Below are 24,118 nucleotides of genomic sequence, written 5' to 3' on the forward strand. Positions count from 1 at the left end.
GGTTTATAATGTCTTATTGAAGTATGTACTTTTATATTCAGGATATTTCAAATTGTTCCAACATTGGCTTATTAGGTTGCTGTAGTACAAAGTGTAGCTCAGATGCCTTCAACTGAACAAATGGGGGTGCATGTTTATGAATGAGAAAAATACGATCAAAGGATGTGTAGCTGAGACGAGGGATCCTTCCTTTATGGTTACCAGGGACCCTCTGACCTGACTGTAGGTGTATATCTATGTCAGTCTGGGAAATGCATCCTTATTCTGTTTTCCTATTGTTTGGAGCAGTTTGTTCTGTCTCTTATCGAGCTCACATCATGTTTGGCCACATTCTATGAAGATAACTGTGAAGTTTGCAAGTGTCTGGCATGTGTTGGACGTATTTACGATGAGAATATACACGCACAGAACGAGTGAAATTCAGAGTTTTAAGCCAGACCAATTGTCTCCTCTCTAGCCAGTAACATCACAGGGGATACTAGAGGCTCGTGGGCTGCTTCATGGATCCAACATGGGGGCTTTCATCCACATACCCCCTTTTCTTGCCCCCTGACAAATGGTTAGAGCCCTGCGCGGATATAAAATATGTTATCCACAGCCGCTCCACATCCGCACTTCCTTCATCCCCACCTGTATCCACAGATGGAGATCCTTATCCGTGAATGATTATCCGCCGATATTGTAAATGTTTAACTACAGTACGTTACACCCAATAAATTGAAACGGAGAGTTCTGTTAACATAACACAATAGGCCTGGTACCTGGCACAATCACAGGTTTACGAGGGATTTTCTCTTGCAACAACTACCGATGTATTGACCTTTGTTCCTTGCTGGCAGGAGCCAGTTATGTTACAGTCAGATTTACGGCTTTATGGTCACTAGGCTCTCCACTGTCAACGGTCGCCTAACCACAAGCAAAAACAAGAGTGTGCCTGAGTGAACATTAATAAGCTTCATTACATAGAAATTATCAGAAAAATTATCTGCACTGTCATACAGTTTGCATCCGCCAATACATAAAATACAATAAATCCGCAGATATCCGCATCCGTGCAGGGCTCTACCAATGGTCTAACCAATACAAACCAGTGATTTTGTTACTAGCCAATTATCTTGCTAAACCAGACCAGTGGTCTTGTCATTAGCTCCACCTAAGTATAATGTGTTATGACGTCAGCCATGTCCACCTGCCATGTTGGATGCTTAACCTCTGATCGTACCCCTGTTAGTAAAGCTTTAACAAACAAATAACTCAATTGGTAGAGCATCTAACGTGAAGTCGAAGGTTGTGTATTTGGTTCAATCAGTGTGCAATTGACCATTCTTGTTCCATACTTAACCCTTTTGCTCTCAGGCTATTTTCACCAGTCAAGCCAAAAACACTCAGGCCATTTTTCATGATTATGCACGTTAAAAAGTAAAAAATTGCCGTATAAAGAAATACCCAGATACAAAATTGAAAAATATCACAATAGTACACTATTTAATATCGTTTTAGGAAAAAAATCCCAAAATTGTTCATGGCATATTTTACTGCAAAATAAATTTGAAAATATATTACAAAAAAATTGGTTTTCAAATACTAAAAAAAGTAATATGTTCTTTAGTGATATTGTTGTTCAGACATTCTGAAAATAAGAGCATTTAATTCTGTATAAGATGATATAATTTTGTTTTTTGTATTCTTATTTAGTCATGAGTTATAGCACTTGACGTAAGGAACTGTACACTTACCTTCCGGAATCGGCATCTGTGTTTTGGAAAACATTCTCCTATCATCACTACCTGCAAAATCCGAATCACTCTTCTTCTTCTTCTTCATCTACAGCTTTTCCCACACCTGTGGGGGTGCGGGTGCGAACTGTGTCGCACATGTGGATTTGGCTCGTGTTTTATGGCCAGATGCCCTTGCTGATGCCAACCCTATATGGGGGGAGGCAATCACTATCGGTGTTAGAGTGGTAGTTTGTAGTGTAGTGTGTTGTCTGAATATGAAGAAGAAAGTGTTGGGACAAACACAACCACACAGGCCCCGGGTCAGAAGAATTAATCAAAGGCAATTAAAATCCCCGACCTGGCAGCGAATCAAACCCGGGTCTTCTGAACCGAAGGCCTCAACACTGACCATTCAGCCAATGAGACGAACTGAAATCTGAATCACTACCGGCTATGAAGTCACTGTCATCATCCAAAGCATCGGAATTATTTAGCCTAGAACTTTGCCTTGCCATTTAAAAATATTGGCCTACTCATGGCACGAAAGTCTAATAACACGAAATGATAAACTAAAATTAACTTGAGAACACCGATAAATGTTGAATATAAACAAAATATAATAAACAATAATCTATTAAATAGTAAAAAAATAAACAAAGGAAAACGTAATTTGAAGCTTAAATGAGACTGACTCGCAAGCGGCACACTTCAGCTTGCCATGCGGTAAACACACCCGGTTTGATAACTTCATTTGTTCCAAACAGGTGAGCTTAATGTCTCTGTCTCTCAAGAAAAGTGTAAACTAAATCCAAAAGCAACTATTGCTGTCTTTTCCTGACATCTGGGAGTCCATTAAGGTACCAATACAGCCATCCGAACACAAAGCCGATAGATCGGCTCGCTGAGCGTATATGAGTTAATATGTATTCCATCATATACTATATCTAATAAGCTGAAGGTCTGTACCATGCAGTTGTGAATTTATTTTTATTGTCTTATTTTAGTTTTGTGAATACCATGGAAGAGCCACACTTTGTCAATTATGAGTCAGCAGTGCAGTCAAACGCAGAAGAATTCCCAAAATTTGTAAGTACACTTTGATATCATAAATGCTGAAAATCTTGGAAGGTTTTTTATTTTCTTAGTGCCAGCTTGATAAGTAGTCAGATGCTTGACAGTGAAAAAAGAGGCAAAACTTAACCAAAAGATGGCATGTTGTCTATCTGCCTGCCAATCTAAAATGCTATCGTTCTGCTTAAACTGCCAACATAAATTAAGCAGAATGTCAGGTTTTATTGAAATTGTTGTACTCAGCTTAGTTTTGAAGGTATATGCTGGGAGAGTCTGCTGCACTAGACTTCTTCTTTTATTTGGAATCCCAATGAATGTCAGTGTTCTGATGTTCAATTCTCCTTTGCCGTATACCATGCTACAGTCGCTTTTAAAGCACTTACTGCATCGCCTCAGCAAAGACTTTTGCAGAAACATGTATGTGACAGGTATTTGCACAATGCATCAAACTGTCATATGGTTACATAAGAAGTTTGTGCCAATTAAAAGTTTTCGATTGGATATGAAGTTAATGCTAAAAGCTATGGCTTACTGAAAAGAAATATGTGAGAGTTTGTGAAGTGGGGAGTAGTTGTACACCAAGTATGCTCTCTGATAAGTTTGAGGCAAGAGTCACAGTGGTGTGATTGGCTAAGCACAGACGTGCTCATGCATGGGCCGTTGGTAAGTGGATTTGAATCCCACAAGCGCTAAGTATTTTTATACACATTTGAGCTTTGAGGATCAAATACAAGGTCACTCGTGCCACATTCGACCAATAGCATGCGTGTTTAATGTGTACTGGCCTGACACTTGGTGTAGCCTAGCACTGTTCATCTTTTCTTCGCTAGATATTCAACAGATGAGTATGTTGACATGCCCTTATCTACAGTGAAGCAAGACAGAATGCAAAGGAAACACAGCGCTTGTACCACAGAAGATTTCCACACAGACGATAACCGATTGCAAGTACTTTTAGGAGGGGGGGAGCGATGTTTGCGTATAACTTCGTATCCAGGCAGTAGCACAACGGGCCAAAATTAGCCAGTTGCCTGTTGTAGGGATCTTACATTCCAGTTTGTTTCGTCCATATCACCTGCAGCTACATCAAGAGTTCCACAGATGAGATTTCAAAACTCCTGGTGATTTATGTGCTCGGATACTGACACAAGTGGCAAATGATCCCGCATTTCCTTTTCGGATGGGTCACGATTTCATAATAATGGCTCTGTGAATCATCATAATATGTACTACTGGATTATTGCATATCCCCACGGGGTAAGGCAGGCAGAATGTCAGGCATGATGGGGAGTAAATATCTGGTGTGCTATACTGCGTGATCACTTAATAGGGCCATATTTCTGTGAGGATCATTTGACAGGAGCCTTGTACCTACAGTTTCTTCAAGACCATTGCTGCTAGAGGATGTGCCCGTAGGTGAGTGTGTAAACATGTGGTATCAACACAAAGGAGGCCCCCCCCCACTCAGATGTTTGCAACTACCTGAATGTTATACATCCTGGTCGTTGGATAGGAAGAAGACCTGTCACCTGGCCTGCTAGATCGCCCAATTTGACGCCACTGGACTTCTTCCTATGGGACTATCTGAAGTGTACGCTCAGCAGCTGGGAAAATCCTGAAAACCGTTGAACCGTATTTCAGAAGTCTGTGAATCCGTAACATCTACAATGCTACAACAAGCATGAGTGTCAGTTCAATGGCATGCTGAAAAGTGCATTACTGCAGAAGGTTATCTACTCAAACACTTACTGCATTAACAGACTGTTGCTCAGTCAAGCAGATTCAAACCGACAACCATTCTGTCCTTGTCCAGCCCTGCTTATAAAACATCCACATAAGCAGCCCTAATGGTATAAAACATTGCAAAAATAAATAAATATCTGCTTCTGAGGTGTAGTAGTTAGTATAATTAGCTGCCACCCACAGGGGCCAGGTTTGATTCCTGGCTCTGCCACGAGATCTGAAAAGTAGTATGAGGGCTGGAATGGGGTCCATTCAGCTTTGGGAGGTCAAGGGGCATTCGATTCCCTCCTCAGCAATCCTTGAAGTGGTTTTCCATGGTTTTGCACTTCTTCTCCAGGCTACCCTTCCGATCTTTCCATCCTACTACAAGGCCTCTGTTGAACATAGCAGGTAAGGTACTGATCCTCCTCCCCTGTTGTATACCCAACCCAAGTCTCATGCTCCAGGACACTGCCTATGAGGCAGTAAAGGTGCGATCCCACGCTGAGTCTGAGGGGAAAACCAGCCCTGGAGGTTAAACAGATTAAAAAATAAATAAATGAATTACTTACATAGTAAATAAATAACCCATGATGTGGGGGCATTCCGATACATCGGCTTTGTGGATGATTCTCAAAGTACAAAATGCAAATAAAATTATCAGGCTACCAAACGCAGTTGTATTAACAGCACCCTACTTGACCTATGACGCTACGGTGACTTCAGAAAGTAGTTTACCCAAAAGCCTATTTGATGGACAACTACTTCCACCTCACAAATGCGTACTCGTTTTACCACCAGTACGTCATCATTTATAACGTTCATTTCATAATTATTACAACATGGTGCCCGGTAATGACGACGTATTGTTTTATCCTCCGAGTAAATTAATTGTAAAATGTGATGTAAAGTGCTGAAAATGTCGAAGATTAGTAAAAAACTGAATGCTGTGTGATTCATGTGATCGATGGTGACATTATAAGTGCAGAAATTGCCCTATAGACATAAAAACTAATAAAAAGGTTGACTGGATTTGTGAGCAGTGTGCTTGGAATGTTGTGATTGGCACATACTTGTTACATAACCGTATGGCAGTTAGATGCATTGTACCTGTCGCATACAGTACATGTTTTTTTCAAAGGTGATGATGCAGAAAGTGGTTGAAGGCGATTGTTGGTTTGTGTACGGCAAAGGAGAATCGGCCATCATGCCACCAGTGATATTTGTTGGGATGCCTAACAGCAGAAAATGTCAGGCACAACTGACTCACCTGCTATCTTCCTCTCCATTTTTTATGATTCATGATTTATCCATCTATATGTTCTGTGATTTGTTTTGTAGTCATTTATGTTTAAAACAAATTAATTCATTATAATTTACAGTTTCTCTAATTAATTTTGCAAATACAATTAATTGATTATTGGCATAGTAATAATTATTTCACATACACTCTAATCTCTCTGTTTGAATCACTAAACTATGAGGTCTTTTAATCTTAAAGATTTTATATTTCTATTTTTAAAATATCCGAGTGATTTTTGGTTTTGGAATTGAAAATTGTGCTTAGGTTTATCATCATGTTGATTTGTATCTTGCCACTTCTACTAAGATCACTGTCGTCTTCACATTTGTTATTGGTAGTAGTAGTAGTAGTAGTAGTAGTAGTAGTACATTGAGGAGGTATGACACTATTACACTTAATGCCTGTTTCATGTGAACTGTCACTGCCTGTCCCACTTTTTTCATCTCCACTAGAAGAAATATCCCATTTCACTGTTAATTCCTAACTATGTGGCCTGCATGTCTTTATCACAAGAGTGTTCCAAATATTTTGCCAACTTACCCTACACAAATTCCCAGTACAACATTTTGATATGCCTTATAACATTAGTTAGCAAAATGAAAAGGAGGATTTTAAATTAATATCTGAAATGAATTAATTATTGACTGGCTTGTTACCCCTCTGCAGTGGACTATACAGCCAGTGTCTCAACACCGAGTGTTGGGCGATCGTAAATCCCCTTTGAGCAGAAGAGTTTCCGTATTTGGAGTGATGGTCCCCTCAGTGTAGGAAATGACACTGAAACCCTGCACGGTTAGGGATGGCTGCGAAAGGTGTCTGTACTCCATGTTAGGTGCAGCCTCATCACCTGCTGGTAGTAGCTTTGGGAGCGGTGACCCCATTATAACAACACTCTAGACTACGGTGATGTGTAGTTGTGTGAGTACGTTATGAACCTTGAGTCACTGACTGGAAAGTCAGAAGAAGTGATTGATTTCATGGAGAAGGAGAGTACATCATGGTGCCTGATAGTGTTTTATCCTCTGAGTAAATTAATCGTAAAATGTGATGAAAAGTGTGGAAAATGTCAAAGATCGTGAAAAACGGAATAGTGTGATTCATGTGATCAATGGTAGCATTATAAGTGCAGAAATTGCCCTAGGGACGTAAAAACTAATGAAAATGTTGACTGGATTTGTGAGCAGTATGTTTGGAATGTTATAACTGGAGACTGCATTGACAATGATGCATCAAAAATAAACAGTGAGGAATACAAAACTGCATTAGAAATTATAAACTTACTACAAAAGGACAATGAAGCTCTTAAAGTAGAATGTCAACAATTAAAAGGAAGACTGTGATCGCTAGAATTTGGGACTGATATACCGGTACCATTTACAACTCGGCATGTGGTGTCAAGTAGTTCAGTGTTGGCCGGCTAAGAAGAAAACTACAGCTGAATATCCAGAAATAAACATCAGAAATAGGTTTTCAGCATGAAATAATTTAATTCAGGAGGAAATTGATTGCGCGTGTGAAAACAAAATGTCGCAAACCGCTGCCGTTGCCATGCCAAGGTTAAAATTTATGCCTAGATTTCGGAATCAAGACCCAGCTAGGCCTAAATCAGCAAAGGTAGCTGTGTTTGGTGATGGGTAAGGAAGGGGAACTGCAGGAGTGATAAACGATGATAACGTAGCAGCAACCGGAGAAGTATATCTGGGAGCTTCTATCAGCAATGTCCTGGAAAATGTAGATGAAGCAAGTAGGAACTTCGGGAGTCGCAACGCAGTGCTTACCATCGGTGGTATGAATGACGTAGCTCACAGCGACGCCAAGAATGTAAGGTAACAACTTAAATATATATTAGGGAAGCTTACTCACACTAACATCTTTGTAGTGAACGTGCCCCAGTCGCCTAAGTGCGGCCAGTATCCAGTATTCGGGAGATAGTAGGTTCGAACCCCACTGTCGACAGCCTTGAAAATGGTTTTCCGTGTTTTTTCAGTTACCTGGCACATACTGTAAACCTGATCCTGACAGTCCCTCTGTGGTCTGAATCCACACTGGTGTTCATCCAACTTCCTCTCAACCACTGATTGCACCCTCCCTTCCAAGATGCCAGTGTATACTTTGCCTGGTATACTAATCAGTAAGATACCTCGATAGTTGTTGCAATCCTTCCTGTTCCCTTGCTTATAGATAGGTGCAATTACTGCTTTTGACCAATCTGAGGGTACCTTACTAACACTCCATGTTAATTTTACTACTCTATGAAGCCATTTCATCCCTGCCTTCCCACTATATTTCACCGTTTCAGGTCTAATTTCATCTATTCTTGCTGCTTTATGACAATGGAATTTATTTACCATCCTATCCACTTCCTCAAGCGTAAATTCACCAACTTTATTTTCCTCCTCCTCATGAACTTGGCTGTTTGCAACACGACAAGCAAGATTTCCTATTATGTTGAGAAGATGTTCAAAATATTCCCTCAATCTCTCCAGTGATTCCCTCGGATCTATTATGAATTTACCCGAATTACTCAGAACACTGTTTATTTCCTTTTTCTCTCCTTTCCTAAGATTCTTTATTACTGTCGAGGAAGGTTTCCCTGCTGCTTGACCTAGCCTTTCCAGGTTATTACTACAATCTTCCCACGACTTCTTTTTGAATTCAACAACTATTTGTTTCGCTCTATTTCTTTCATCCAGGTACACTCCCTGTCTGCCTCAGTACTTCTTTGGAGCCATTTCTGTTAAGCATTCTTTTTACATTTACAAGCTGCTCTCACTTCATCATTCCACCAAGATGTTTACCTTTTCCCATCTTTACACACAGTTGTTCCTAGGCATTCCCTTGCTGTTTCTACTACAGCATCTCCGTATGCCACACATTCTCTTTCCATATCCTGAACCTGCTTATTGTCTACTGTTTGAAACTTCTCACTAATCATATCCAGGTACTTCTGTCTAATATCCTCATTGTGAAGATTTTCTGCCCTTATTCGTTTGCAGACAGATTTCACTTTCCCTATCCTAGGCCTAGAGATACTTAGTTCACTACAGATCAGATAGTGGTCTGTACCATCGAAAAATCCCTGGAAAACTCGTACATTCCTACCAGATTTCCTGAATTCAAAGATGTTTAAGATATAGTCTATAATGGATCTGGTACCCTTGGCCTCCCATGTTCAGGGGTGAATAGCCTCATGCTTGAAGAATGTATTTGTAACAACTAAACCCATACTAGCACAGAAGTCCAGCAAACGCTTCCCATTCGCATTAGCATCCATACCTTCCCCACATTTACCAATCACCCTTTCGTTTCCTTCAGTTCTATTTCCAACTCTCGCATTGAAATCTCGCATGATGTCACTCAATGCTTCATAAAACTTGTCAACTTCATCCTCATATGCACCCCCACATGGTGAATACACTAAGACAATTCTCATCCTAATTCCTCCAACTGCCAAATTGACCCACATCATTCGCTCATTTACATGCCTAACAGAAACTATGTTGTGTGCCTAGCTCTTCCTCGTTATCTCTCCCTTATCCAAATATCACTTACTCCTAGCACATCCAAATGCATCCTCTTTACTGACTCAGCTAGTTCTACTTCATTTCTTCCATAAGCCCCATTAATATTGATGGATCCCCATTGAATTCCATTTCATTCGCCAAGTTGTTTCTGAGAAGTCCCTCGCCTGTCAAATGGGAGTGGGACTCCGTTACTCCCATAGGTCCGAGGCTTGCTTAAAGTGTTCTGAGCTCGGTAAATTCATGAAGTAGGATGCTACCCTACTGATACATAGTCAAGGTGAGGATCTCTCCTGTAACAGGTTATAGATCACCGGTTGTTTTTTTAGTCCCAGCCATCTGAGCACAAGGAGGGGCATGACTCAGAATATGTCCGAGATGCCCATTCCCATTCCATGGCAACTGGTATCCCGACTCTCAGGACCACTTACTAGGCCACTCTGCTGTTGCCCACGGTTCACAAACTAGGACATGACTACAGTAACCCACACCATGAACGATCGTGTTATGATAGGGGCGCTAAAATTTTCTTCTTCTTCAGCTGCTTAAATTCAAACAGAGCTCCAAGAGTATTCGAGCAGTTAGATCAATACTTTAGGCGATAGGTGGTACAAATTGATGCATGAACACCGTCCAATTATATGATTTTGAGAATTAATTACATCATTGTATGATACCTCCACTACAAGTAGTCATATTCATAATGATTATATAACCACCTGATCAATACACCACACTACCCACTGCATTCTTCTAGGTGAGATTATCACGTGATGCCCTTCAAGTGTGAAATTCTCCTTTATGTTCTTCTTTGATGTCTTTGAACTTTGTAATATATATTCGACCATCTTGTGGTGATTCTACTAACTTTTCATTAATGAACTCCTGTATTTTGTTTTGATTTCTGTTAAATATCATACTGCTTCCATGCATCTTTCAATGAATTGTATTAATGTTAAAATCGCCTTTTAATGTTCATATGTTTGTAATGTTTATGTACTGACATTGTCTCCCAGAGCTGAAACGTGTCGTGGTTAATAAATACAAGTCTTCTTGCTTTTCAGGAGTTCTGTGCGAGTAATTTTGTAGAGGTGAAGGTCGAACCAGATGATGTCCCAGAGGATTCAAGTGTGAAAGAAGAAACGGGGTCTCAGGTAAAAAGTTTTCTTATTGTAATTCCTTAATGGGAAATGATAGAGAATATTTTGAAATCAGTATATCTCAGTGCACTTCTATAACTCTTAATAATACGTGAAGTTCTCGTCCTGTTTCTGTGCATAAATCGTACTGCCAATCATCAGCTTACCTTAAATTCTAAACCTGAGATCGTTTCATGTATGACAGTGTGACCTTGTCAGAACGCTAACACTTTTCCATCGACTCTCTTATACTTTCCTTACGATGTTCTGCAAATAAAACTTACAAACCTTCACTAAATTTAGTTGGTCATTCTGATTACATGAATACCAAATCATTGTAGGCTGTGTGTCAAATTCATAAGGTGCAGGTCTTATTTCAATACACACTCACCAGCACTTAATTTAAGAGAGGCTGCAATTACCAATACTCTTCTGTGAAGTTTTTGCAATAGTCACCTACGATAAAGAGTTAACGCTGAAAGAAAGGGACGGTAGGAGCAAAGAAGCCAAACAAGTGAGTGGTTGTGAGGGAGGAAGCGTGGAGCCAAGGCCACATGCTGGAGCTGTTGTCACCATACCATGGGTTCCTACAAACGATGTCACTGAAGCTCAGAAAAGGCAATGTTACCAGATTTGGTATGGTAGTAGTTAGGAATTTGTCAGTTTCCAATAATATTACCAGTAATAATAATAATAATAATAATAATAATAATAATAATAATAATAATAATAATAATAATTGTATTGCCTCAGCTACCGTATCCAGACATTTTAATCTGATGCCAGCTGGCTGTCCGATCATCAGTTTCAATGTACCGTTTTACTCTAGGCCTACTAGACAGCAGAGTAAATCAAATCTGTCTTTGGTGACTGTGCCTGAGTTTTAATGAAATTTTCTGAAAATAGCGGAGATCTTTTTCATGCGAACATTGTATGACATGGAGTGTTGAATTGCCTTTTTTTCCGTCCTTCAAAAATCTGGCTATCTCTTCCTGGGTTGAACCTGCTGTCTTCAGCACTCTACCACTAATCCACAGAGGCAGCTGGTTTCAGGAATTTCGTACTTTGTTTCTGAGAAATTACAGAGGGTATTATAAAAGTTAACAAATCCATCACATTGGAGAGTTTGGTGTCACCTCACGTAGTATTTAGTCATCCATAGTAGTGTATATCCCCTGAATTAAATGAATATTTCAAGACACAAGACAAATAGTCATCCCAAGTGTACATTTTAATTTGCTTTGTGAACTTACACCAGACACACGTATGGTTGCAAGCTTTTTGAGTGTGGTGTTAGGTCCCTTCAAAAAACAACAAGCATCATCATCATTTTAAGTATTTAATATTTTGTCTGTTTTTGACATGTCAGTGTCTGTACATTTCAATCATGTGTTCAAATATGGCCTGCTCTATCCAGTATGACAAACTATAACATACTGTAGAGAAATAATTTCTCAAAATAAAGCACTTACATAACAAAATTTTGTGAATCCCTAAAGAATGAAATTAACAAAGGAGGGACCGAGCTTTGGAGTGGGAATTTTTTAAATAATGGACAATTTGATGGTCTAAATATCATTTACAACCCCTTGTGTGGGGTACCCTGGGCCTGAAATGGTGGTATATATGATGCATATCATCACATACTATAATTGTTGTTGGCTACTTGTTTATTAAAATATATTGAACTGACTCTCTAATTGCAGAATGTTGTCACAGACAAGTCATTTGTCCCCACTTATATCTTTTTTTTTTTCCCATTTCTTTGAAAGTTAGTAACTAGCTGGGAAACTGCACCTGTACAGTGATGATGATCATGTGAAAGTGACTTTTGGTGAAAAGTGTCTGCTAATATTTTATACATATATACATCTTCATTATAAACTGTTTTGTCTTTCAGCATTCCGTCTGCAAGCCTCTGTGAATTAGCTAAATGCTATATCCTGCTAGCTCTAAGACCTTGTTTATTTCCAGACCCTTTTCATAAAATCATAAAAAATCGAGTCTAACTTCCATCGCTTGGTCTCCCTCTATCTTTCTTATCACCCATCCTCCTAGGTAATGTATCGCCTTTCATTTGCCCCACATGACCCCACCACCTACTTCATCCATCAAGTTTAGACATGATCGCCCCATTCCAAATACCCTCCTCCTGTTTTTTAAAGCAATTATTCTCTCTTTTTCACTCCCATACATCATGTGTAGGTAGTGTCATCAGAGAACTTACATCTTTCTTAGAGATTACTGTTGATTACATTTGTGAGCTTACTGCATTAGCCTTGCTACTCCTTGATCCAGTTTCACTTACGATACTGCCATTCTGGGAAATGATCTGCTGTTCCAGTTTTGCATTCTCTACCTTCTGATATCACTTTAGTCATGTCATACTCACTGCCTCTTTTGTGATGTCTGAAGAAATTAGCACAGGCGTCAGCGTAGGTCATATTTATTACTGCATTCATCTCTGCGTTTTTATATCCTTCAGCTAATACTCCTTGTATACTATGAACAACAACATCCTTGTCTAACTCCTGCAACTAGTTTGAACGAAGAACTCATTCTGCATGAATTCGGAGACTCTGACCCGATTGTCAACTTAACTATCAATCCCTAATCCCATAACCCTGCAGTACTGCTAATGTTATGTACTCTGTCATATGCCTTCTCTAGATCTACAAAGCATACCATTTTCAATTACTTGCATTTGTCTGCTATCTAGTGCCTTCTGTGCATATCTTACATTACGACTTTCTTTCCTCTTGACGAAGAACAAGACTGTCAGCATAATCATAAATTCTGTCTATTCACGGCTCTCTTGAGACAGACTTCCCCTCAGCTTCTTCCGTATCGTCCACTGTCTCGCATTCTTTCTGTCATGAGTGGAGATGGCTTCTACAATCACGTGCAGGTTATCGAGAGTTGAGTAGGAGAACAGTTGAGTGATTCTCATGAAAGCTTATGATATTAGTACACACAGAGTCTTTGGTTCAGAATCAGACATGAGTGATTGTTCACAAAATGGCAAAGTGCATGTCATGACTAAGGGGAAAATGTTTTATCACCTGGGTTAAGTAGAACAGTTTATAGGGAACCCAGCACCTCAGAACAAAGCAGTTGGGGAATGTGATGGTGTGAAGGTTTGTAGTATGTTCTTTACAGATGAGTTAGTGGAAATAATAGTTAGTGAAACAAATATATATGCTGAAAAAAAAAAAGAATCCAAGCTAGGGACTTATTCTTAACACATTGTTCCAGAATGCAAAATGGGAAACCAGTCACCAAGGACAAGATATACGTTATAATTGCTCTTTTTATGCTTATGTGAATAATGCAAAAGTCTGAACTATGAAGCTATTTTGCTAAAAATTCTATTTTGTCAATGCAAGTTATTGGGTATGTTATCGGAGTGGATAGATTTGAACAAATAAGTAATTTTATGCATTTCAACAGGAATCAGGAGTTGATACAGATCAGGACCTTCCAAACTTTAACAATTTCTTTATCAATTGTTTATAAACATTGTCTGCATGTTACGCAGGTGTGTGTGTCATCTCAGAAATATACAGTTGCTGAATCATCCTCCTCCTTCTACCATTCCTCTTCCATCATTTTGTCCCAGTCCACGTTTCTAGGTCTCCATCTCACTCGAACTTCATCTCCATCACCTGGTCTCCATCCTGTTTACATGTCCAGACAATCTTAGTTTACTCCTACCAGTTCTCTGATTTAGGTTTTCCACTCCCTTCGATTGCTAGCCCAAACACAAAAGAGACAAGAGGCCATCCCAGTGCGAAATCACGCCAACTAAGCGTAGGCCTCGACAAAAACACAGACACAGGACTGGGAAGCGATGGAATCTTGGCAGAACCAAAGGTCAAAAATGAAACTCAACAGAGAGAGAATTCAGGGGAATAGGATAAAACAATTCATGTGAAATACCCTAAAACACTAAATCATTTTAACTACATCAAAATGAAACAAATTATATTTTTAAAAGGAGAGTAACACCAATAAATAATCCATAACATTTTAAAAGAAACAACAACATTCAACTAAATAAATAAGAATAGTAAGAAATTAATTCCATTCACTGAAACCATATTAAATCACAAATATACTTTACTCGCCAACTGCAGATCTCTTAGATCAGTGGTGATATGATTGTATTGGGTTCAGAGCTCTCAGTTAAAAAAGAATGGGGTACACCTTTTCGTAGACCAAATTTTTCTACTACCGTATTGAAGAGCATTATAAACACCACCATTTAAAGGTCACACAAGAAATAAAATTAAGAAGATAAACCGGAGGGGAATAAACACATCCCAACAAACTAATTCAAAATAACACAAGTGGTTGTAGGCGAAGTAGAGACTAGAAAAATTCACAAGTCGGCGACATGTCAAAACATGACACATTTACATACATTATCATTATAGACTGTTATGCCTTTCAGCGTTCAGTCTGCAAGCCTCTGTGAATTTACTAAACGTCACCACAATCCTCGATTTGCAACTAGTGTTGTGGCCACATTTAGTTCTATACCACTTATCTTTAAATCATTAGAAACAGAGTCTAACCATCATCGTCTTGGTCTACCTCTACTTCTCTTACCCTCCAGAGCAGAGTCCATTATTCTCCTAGGTAACCTATCCTCCTCCATTTGCCTCACATGACCCCACCACCGAAGCCGGTTTATGCGTACAGCTTCATCCATCGAGTTCATTCCTAAATTAGCCTTTATCTCCTCATTCTGAGTACCCTCCTGCCATTGTTCCCACCTGTTTGTACCAGCAATCATTCTTGCTACTTTCATGTCTGTTACTTCTAACTTATGAATAAGATATCCTGAGCCCACCCAGCTTTTGCTTCCGTAAAGCAAAGTTGGTCTGAAAACAGACCGAAGTTTCGTCTGGGAGCTCACTTCATTCTTATAGAATACTGTTGATCGCAACTGCGAGCTCACTGCATTAGCTTTACGACACCATGATTCAATCTCACTTACTATATTACCATCCAGGGAGAACACACAACCTAAATACTTGAAATTATCGACCTGTTCTAGCTTTGTATCACCAATCTGACATTCAGTTCTGTTGAATTTCTTACCTACTGGCATGAATTTAGTCTTCGAGAGGCTAATTTTCATACCATACTCATTGCACCTATTTTCAAGTTCCAAGATATTAGAGTGCAGGCTTTCGGCACAATCTGCCAAGACCAAGTCGTCAGCATAGGTCAGACTGCTTACTACATTTCCACCTAACTGAATCCCTCCTTGCCATTTTATACCTTTAAGCAGATGATCCTTGTAAACTACAAACAGCAAAGGTGAAAGATTACAGCCTTGCCTAACCCCTGTAAGTACCCTGAACCAAGAACTCATTTTACCATCAATTCTCACTGAAGCTCAATTGTCAGCACAAATGCCTTTGATTGATTTTAATAATCTACCTTTAATTCCATAGTCCCCCAGTATGGCGAACATCTTTTCCCTCGGTACCCTGTCATATGCTTTCTCTAGATCTACGAAACATAAACACAACTGCCTATTCCTCTCGTAGCATTTTTCAGTTACCTGGCGCATACTGAAAATATGATCCTGACAGTCTCTCTGTGGTCTGAAGCCACACTGGTGTTCATCCAACTTCCTCTCAACAACTGACCGCACCCTCCCTTCCAAGATGCCAGGGAATACCTTGCCTGGTATACTAATCAATGAGATACCTCGATAGTTGTTGCAATCCTTACTGTTCCCTTGCTTATAGATAGGTGCATTTACTCCTTTTGCCCAATCTGAAGGTACCTTACCAACCACTCCATGCTAATTTTACTACTCTATGAAGCCATTTCATCCCATTCTTCCCACTATACTTCACCATTCCAGGTCTAATTTCATCTATTCCTGCTGCCTTATGGCAATGGAGATTATTTACCATCCTTTCCACTTCCTCAAGCATAATTTCACCAACATCATTTTCCTCCTGCCCAAGAGCTTGGCTATTCACAGCACCACCAGGATGATTTCCTTTTACATTGAGAAGATGTTCAAAATATTCCCTCCACCTCTCCAGTGATTCCCTGGGATCTATTATGAGTTCACCTGAATTACTCAAAACACTGTTCATTTCCTTTTTCCCTCCCTTCCTAAGATTCTTTATTACTGTCCAGAAAGGTTTCCCTGCTGCTTGACCTAGCCTTTCCAGGTTGTTACCAAAATCTTCTCATGACTTCTTTTTGGATTCAACAGCTGTTTGTTTTGCTCTGTTTCTTTCATCTACATACAAATCCCTGTCTGCCTCGGCCCTTGCTTGGAGCCATTTCTGATAGGCCTTCTTTTTACATTTACAAGCTGCTCTCACTTCATCATTCCACCAAGTTGTTCGCCTTTTCCCATCTTTACACACAGTTGTTTCTAGGCATTCACTTGCTGTATGCCACCCATTCACTTTCCATATCCTGAACCTGCTTACTGTCTACTGTTCGAAACTTCTCACTAATCATATCCAGGTACTTCTGTCTAATTTCCTCATCCTGAAGATTTTCTACCCTTATTCGTTTGCAGACAGATTTCACTTTCTCTACCCTAGGCCTAGAGATACTTAATTCACTACAGATCAGATAGTGGTCTTTATCTTCGAAAACTCCCCGGAAAACTTGTACATTCCTAACAGCTTTCCTGAATTCGAAGTCTGTTGAGATATAGCCTATTGTGGATCTAGTACCCCTAGCCTCCCATGTGTAGCGGTGAATAGCCTTATGCTTGAAGAATGTATTCGTAACAGCTAAACCCATACCAGCACAGAAGAACGCTTCCTATTCCCATTAGCTTCCATATCTTCCCCACATTTACCAATCACCCTTTCGTATCCTTCAGGTCTGTTTCCAACTCTCACATTGAAATCGCCCATTTGCACTCTTCTGTCCTTGCCATTGACCCTGACCACGATGTCAGTCAATGGTTCATAAAACTTGTCAACTTTATCCTCATCTGCACCCTCACATGTTGAATACACGGACACAATTCTAGCCCTAATTCCCCCAACTTATGAATCTACCCACATCATTCCCTCATTTACATGCCTAACAGAAACTATGTTGCGTGCAATGGTATTCCTGATGAAGAGCCCTACCCCAGACTCTGCCCTTCCCTTTTAAATACCCGTCAAGTACACTTTATAATCTCCTATCTCTTCCTTGTTATCTCTCATTACCCGAATATCACTTACTCCTAGCACATCCAGATGCATCCTGCTCACTGACTCAGCCAGTTCTACTTTCTTCCTTCCATATAAGCCCCATTAATATTGATGGCTCTCCACCGAATTCCATTTCGTTCGCCAAGTTGTTTCCAAGTAGTCCCTCGCCTGTCAAATGGGAGTGGGACTCCGTCACTCCCATACGTCCGAGGCTTGCTTAAAATGTTCTGAGCCTGGTAGATTCATGAAGCAGGATGCTACCCTACTTGCACATAGTCCAGATGAGGATCTCTCCTCTAACGGGTCATGGACCACCGGTGGATTGTATAGTCCTAGCCGCCTGAGCACAATGAGGACCAGGAATCAGAATATGTCCGAGATGCCCACTCCCATTCCATAGTAACTGGTATCTGGACTCTCAGGACCACTTACTAAGCCACTCAGCCGTTGCCCATGGTTCACGAACTTGGACGTGACTACAGTAACCCACAAGCATGAACCAAACATGACACATTTACATAAAAAATAATTAATTTCACCAAATCTCATCACACATTAAATGGTAGAAGTATCATAGCGATCACATTCCTGAAATCACATCACCAATGTTATTTAATATGAGGTACAATAAACCACAGTCATCATCAATCAGCTCTTGTCCTCTACACATCACAAGCGTCTGATCCATAACGCTTCTCGAAAGGCAATCCATTCGTAACGGTGATGTATTGCTTATCAAATTATGTCATATCTTATCAGTACCCACTATCCTGACAGAACAGTGACATGACCGTTGTAGGATGGAGCAACAACAACAAAATAAGGTTACCAGGCATGGAATAAAAAGCAAATTAAGTTCCAAACGGATAATAGCACCTTCAATATTATATAGAATATAAATGAGTTCCAAGAAAACCAATGAGTAATATTAACAACCCAAGAAAATTAAGTAGAACACATCTGAGAACGACAAATTTAAATATTAACAATGGTAATAATATGCTACTAGGCCTCAAATTTAAGGGGAACTCTTTTAAACTGCTTCAAATATTATTTCAGCCGATGAAGACCAAACTTGAGGCATTTTCATACAATACCACAGGAATTATCCACGCTGTGTATAGCAGTTATATTTCAGCCAGACATGTGGAAACTCCTTGTACAAACACAGTGATGGTAGACAAGTTACCTTGTCCAAAGTATGAAGTTACCAAGCTTAGAAACGAAGAAGTCTGTAAATAATCCTTTTACAGAAGGAATTGATATTACACAACACTAATCAGCCAATTTAAGAGTAAATTAAAATATCCAGATGTCTCAGCAAGGCTCCATAGCCTATTCCGTCTCCTAACTAGGGTCATTTAGCCGCAATGGCTAGACAGAGTGTCCCTTCAAACACAGCCATCCTGGAGACAATCTGATGGTGACTCCCTGTTCACATAGTTGGACCACAAGTCAACGCACGTTGACAGTTGACACACACACAGCGGAGTCAAGGAATAAAAGCTGTAGAAATTACTCCATGCAGCCAATTGCTGTCTAGAAGTTCATGGGGCATTGTTAGATGATACATTTTAAATTCCTACATAAACAGTCATAGATGATGTCAGTCCCCTTTAAATTAAACCGCCACAGCCTCACCCTCCGATAGAACATACGAGGGTAGGGCGATAGGCACAGTTTGTGTAGACCAGTAAATACAGTTAGTAACTGGCGAACATGACAGTTCACGCAGATTGTCCAGATTGAATTAATGTGACACAAGGCAAATACGCATAGAGATGGAAGTTATCACAATCTTTTAGCCTTATTACATAATGGCAGCAGCACCAAGCCAGTGTCGTCAGCAGAATTGTTAATGGGACCGAGATGATTAATACGTTGCGGTCAGTACCATGTTCATATTGCCAATTAAATGTTGTCCATACATAGTTGATGCGAGCCCAGGCAATGGCAGTTGTCACAGACCATAATAGGAGGATAACCTAGCCCACATTTCAGCATAGATGATGGAAACCTACGTAATTAAATCCTGTGCGCACGTACCTAAAGGGGTGGACACACCAAGGGTATTGTGTGTACATAGCATCTGGGAAACTTCAATCTGTCACAGGATTTGCGTGCCATACGGATACTGTTCATAAATTGCAATTCACCACTGTAGTATTAAAACCTTGGAGAAGTGAGTCTTTGAAAACACTGTGGTCACGATAATCCGTGACACACAATCGGAAATTTTAACATGACAAGTTACTAAGTACTATGTATGTAGATACATACATACATGCATGCATGCATATCTTTATTGCCCATCCTAGTGTACACCATCGGCTTACATGTAATAAAGACAGAGTGAAACAAAAACAAACTAACAATAGCCACTACATCTCTCTTAAAACTACTTAACTAAATTAACTACCTCTACATCTACTCAGTATCATCCCACACGTACGCAGAAAGCCAGCACACATGCAGGATGCCACCGCATTACAAACTACCCTAATCACCTACTCCTACCTACCACCTGAAAAATTTAGTAGACTGGTCGCTGCGCCACCTCTGGTATGGAACACATGCCCACCAACCCGCTGACAGCAGCCACCGGCCTCGCCACATGAGAACAGATATCATATCTCAGCGAGACTTGCTGACACTGCGTTCCTTCCCTACCATGTGTGACAAGCCACCTTCGCGGAAACCAGACCAACATGTGGCCTGCCACACACTTCTGCTATGTACGTCACACCTACTCTGTTCCATTGTCAGCGCACTATCTTCCCTCTCCTTTTTCTTCCAGTGCATACATGCTAAAGCCTAACCTCTTTGGAGTCGGTCAAGTCCGCACCCCTCCCTCTTCCCTTGATACATCACCCTCTCCTCTCTCTTGCATTATTCCCGCGAACTACGTCTCACCTTATTAAAGTTAAGACTTAAACATCAACTAAGAACCATTTTACATCCCTCATCAACGGACCTAAAACAATTTAACAATTTTTTTCCACACCTCACTCGCACACAGACAAACAGTTACCATTCCAAGTCCATTTGTTCACTCAGTCTTCTCAACCTGCAGCACGACACTTACACACATCAAACCATTAGACTTACCCCAATTCTTCCATCTTAATAAACCTGAGACTTATACATCAACAATCCATCATTTTACAACCCCACATCAAGGCACCTAAAGCAATTTAACTTTTGTTTAAACACTATGGCATACTTTCATAGTTTCCAAACTGCCAACATTTTTTCCTTAACGACAGTCCCACTTAATCTACCTTAATTACTATTACATACGCCTTCCTTTATCCTCCCTCCTCATACAAATACACTTGAACAAACCAAATTTTTTTCCCTTTTTTTTTCCACACCTCATTTACACACAGATGTTTCTCCATTCCAAGTCCATTAGTTCACTCAGTCTTCTCACTACTTTTTTACTAGCTTTCAACTAAGCATCCTTTCAACCATCAACGATAAACTTGAACTATATACCAACTTCTTAAATTTACACTACCCTCAGAGTCTAATCAACCTTCCCTTTTCTCAACTTCTACCTTATTTTCTCAGGCTTTCCATTGTTATCATCTCTTCTCATAAACACATCTACTCTCGTATTCCTCAAGTCTTCAATCTACTACATCCTCCCATCGTACCACTCCTCGATGTACTTCCCAACAACTTGCCCCGGGCGGATCACCTTTCCACAGGGCAAGGTGCTCTCCCCCTTGCCCTAACACTACAGCCCCTCTTATGATATCATGGTCACCATTATACCCTTCCCGCATCTGTTCAGGGTGGATATCCATTTTTCTGATCAGAATTCCTTCCCCCTTCCTTCCTCGGCATGAACAACATTATCTTTACAACCCCTGTTATTCCCTCAGTTTCTTTATAAATCTAGCTCTAGCCACATTTAAGAATTTTGCTATATTCGTTCATTTCACCCACTCTCTACATAACCAAGATGTCATCTTACAGCTTTCCCCTACCTTACCCAGTTCCTTCTTACTTAGTAGTTTAATCTTTATCTCCTCCAAAGCTCGGCATTGATTCAAAATATGCAGGTCCGCCCACCTCTCTCCACATAACACACATCTACCATTATTCTCACTACTTACCCTTCCCCTGTTCCTCGGAACTCCCAATACCACCAATACAAACCTCTCTCATCCCTTCTACCCTCAAACTCAGTTTTTGGGTTTATTACTTCCACCAAATTATTTAATACTGATAAAGATTCCCTTATTAAACTCTTTCTTTCAATATCTAGTAGTCTTCCCTTTATCCTTTCCCGTGCCCATTTATTCCTACCTCTCCCAAACATCTCCATATACCCCCAATCCAATCTGTTGCAACTATTTTTTGCGCGTATTCACCCAGTAACCTTCATCCGTCATACCTCCCTGAAAACTAAATGTTTCTTGTACTAAAGCCCCACCCTTCCCTTCCTCCAATCTAATCCAGTACTCGAACACCCTCTTAGCTATTTCAAGCTCCATCGATTCTTTACAGACTAATTTGGCACTGGCATTGGCTGTACAGATCGGGAGGTCCATCATGATTGTACTAAATTTTGCCACCACCTGGTTTAGTTCACCCCTCCCTCCTCCATTCCCCATACTTCTGCCCCAAATAGAATTTTGCCCTTTACCAGTGATTTAAGCACCGTTTTCTGAATTTTGTAATTAACATCTGGAAATTTCTTTTCTAATACCACACCTCTTCCTTTAAATTTAGCCCACCTACACTGATCTTTCCAAGAACTATTCTTACTAATTATTACACCTAGATACTCAGTGTTTCCCGTGATCTAGCCTCTAGACTCCCATATTCTTTCTCCCACCCCTTTTCCTACACACCATTATCTGAGTCTTACTTACATTTACTCTGAGAGACCACTTCCTAGTATACTCAACTACCTCGTCCAATCCTTTTTGCAACCCACTTGCCGTCAAATCCAAAATCAACAGGTCATTCGCAAATAGCAACCCCGGAACCTCCATTTTCCCTGTCCAAGGGCAATGCCATGCCTCTCCTCCATGGCCCTCTAAAACATTATTTATAAATCATATAAATAACTAGCACTTTGCCCGCAGCTTTGCTCGCATCATACTTGAGTTTAGTTCCATTATATTTTTTATTTAAAATTTTTTTTTGAAGGCCACCGAACCAATCCCATGCGTTCATCGATTTCCGTAAGAAATGTAAGACGTAAATGATGTGTTTTCCCGTCCCGGGTTCGGCCAGAATTGAAAAGTTTCACGTGTATTCCGAGTTTGCTATTAAATGACATTTAAAATTCCCTGTGATCTCGAAATATAAATATATTAATATTTTACATACTTCATTTGTAACAATTTCTTTGCCTTCTTAATGAATGGGATGAAACAAAAATGAAATATTAAAGATATGAGTGAGCTTATTTAAATTGTCTTAATCTTAAAAGTTAACTTTGAATTATGAAATAAAAATACAGAGTTAAAATACAAATATTTGCTATCGAACTAAATTATAATTTTAAATATTTAAAGAAATGAAATATAATTAACTATATCTAAAATCTAAGCATCAAATAACTTAAAAATCTTTAGAAAACATGAACTTAAATATACTTAATCAACGAGTAAGTGACGTAAAATCATACGTATCACATAAAAAGAAAAGAAGGATTTTAAATATAAATATTCAGTTTAGAACTTCTTTATATACGATATTGGCAGTTCTTCCGCCTGGTGCCAAAAGGATTAAGCTACTTGGAGAACTTACTCTGGAACAGTCAACATAAAATTGTCCGTGAGAAAAACAGTCTTCGCGCAGTTCGATTTTATGGATCATTGTACCAATGATTGTCAGGCTTTTGTCTTCGTAATTCTTTTCAGGATCGTAAGACATCCCGGAACGAAACTTAATTTTCTATGGACGCAATCGTCTTTCTTTTCGGACCCCCGGGTGATGTTGCTCATATCGCGTTTGAATTGTCCTCTGATTTTCGCGATTATTTTGCTGATATGCAGCTGCCACTGCTCTATGTACATTGGGATTACTTTTCTGGTACGTCGATGCTGCTGCTTCGCCTAGACTGTTTTACCAGTTGTACGGATGAAATAATTCCTTTCAACGGTAAGCGGCTGCATAACTTACTAACAAAGGGGTAGTAATTCTCCTTGATAAAACAATACCCCTGTGTTAAAAAAATCCGCCAAGGGTCAGATTCGAACCTGCAGTCTTGCAGTATGTAACACGTTGACTTAACCGTTGCGCTAACAGCGATGCGTAGAACAGCTACTCATTAATTCACTCACAAACATTCTTATATGTAAGTAGGCCTATATACCCTAAATTGTATTTTATTTTCATTAAGGACTTGGTTGATTACCGTCTTGAAATACACGGAAGCGACTGAATTAGCGCGTACACTTATATGTTGGAAAGTGCCGCGGCC

At 39.8% G+C, this 24,118-nt stretch overlaps 1 protein-coding gene across 3 annotated transcripts in view; it reads left to right on the forward strand.

Moving 5' to 3' along the window:
• Nucleotides 1–24,118, forward strand: part of LOC136885264 (zinc finger protein OZF) — a 199,902-nt gene that overhangs the window by 166,133 nt on the left and 9,651 nt on the right. For all 3 annotated transcript variants that reach the window (XM_067157746.2, XM_067157747.2, XM_067157750.2), the window contains 2 exons: nt 2,723–2,804; nt 10,400–10,489. In XM_067157746.2, coding sequence (XP_067013847.2) covers nt 2,723–2,804; nt 10,400–10,489 — 172 coding nt within the window. The remainder of the gene's footprint in view (nt 1–2,722; nt 2,805–10,399; nt 10,490–24,118) is intronic.

The sequence above is a fragment of the Anabrus simplex genome, chromosome 14 (genome assembly GCF_040414725.1).
Source record: "Anabrus simplex isolate iqAnaSimp1 chromosome 14, ASM4041472v1, whole genome shotgun sequence".
Classification (NCBI taxonomy): domain Eukaryota; kingdom Metazoa; phylum Arthropoda; class Insecta; order Orthoptera; family Tettigoniidae; genus Anabrus; species Anabrus simplex.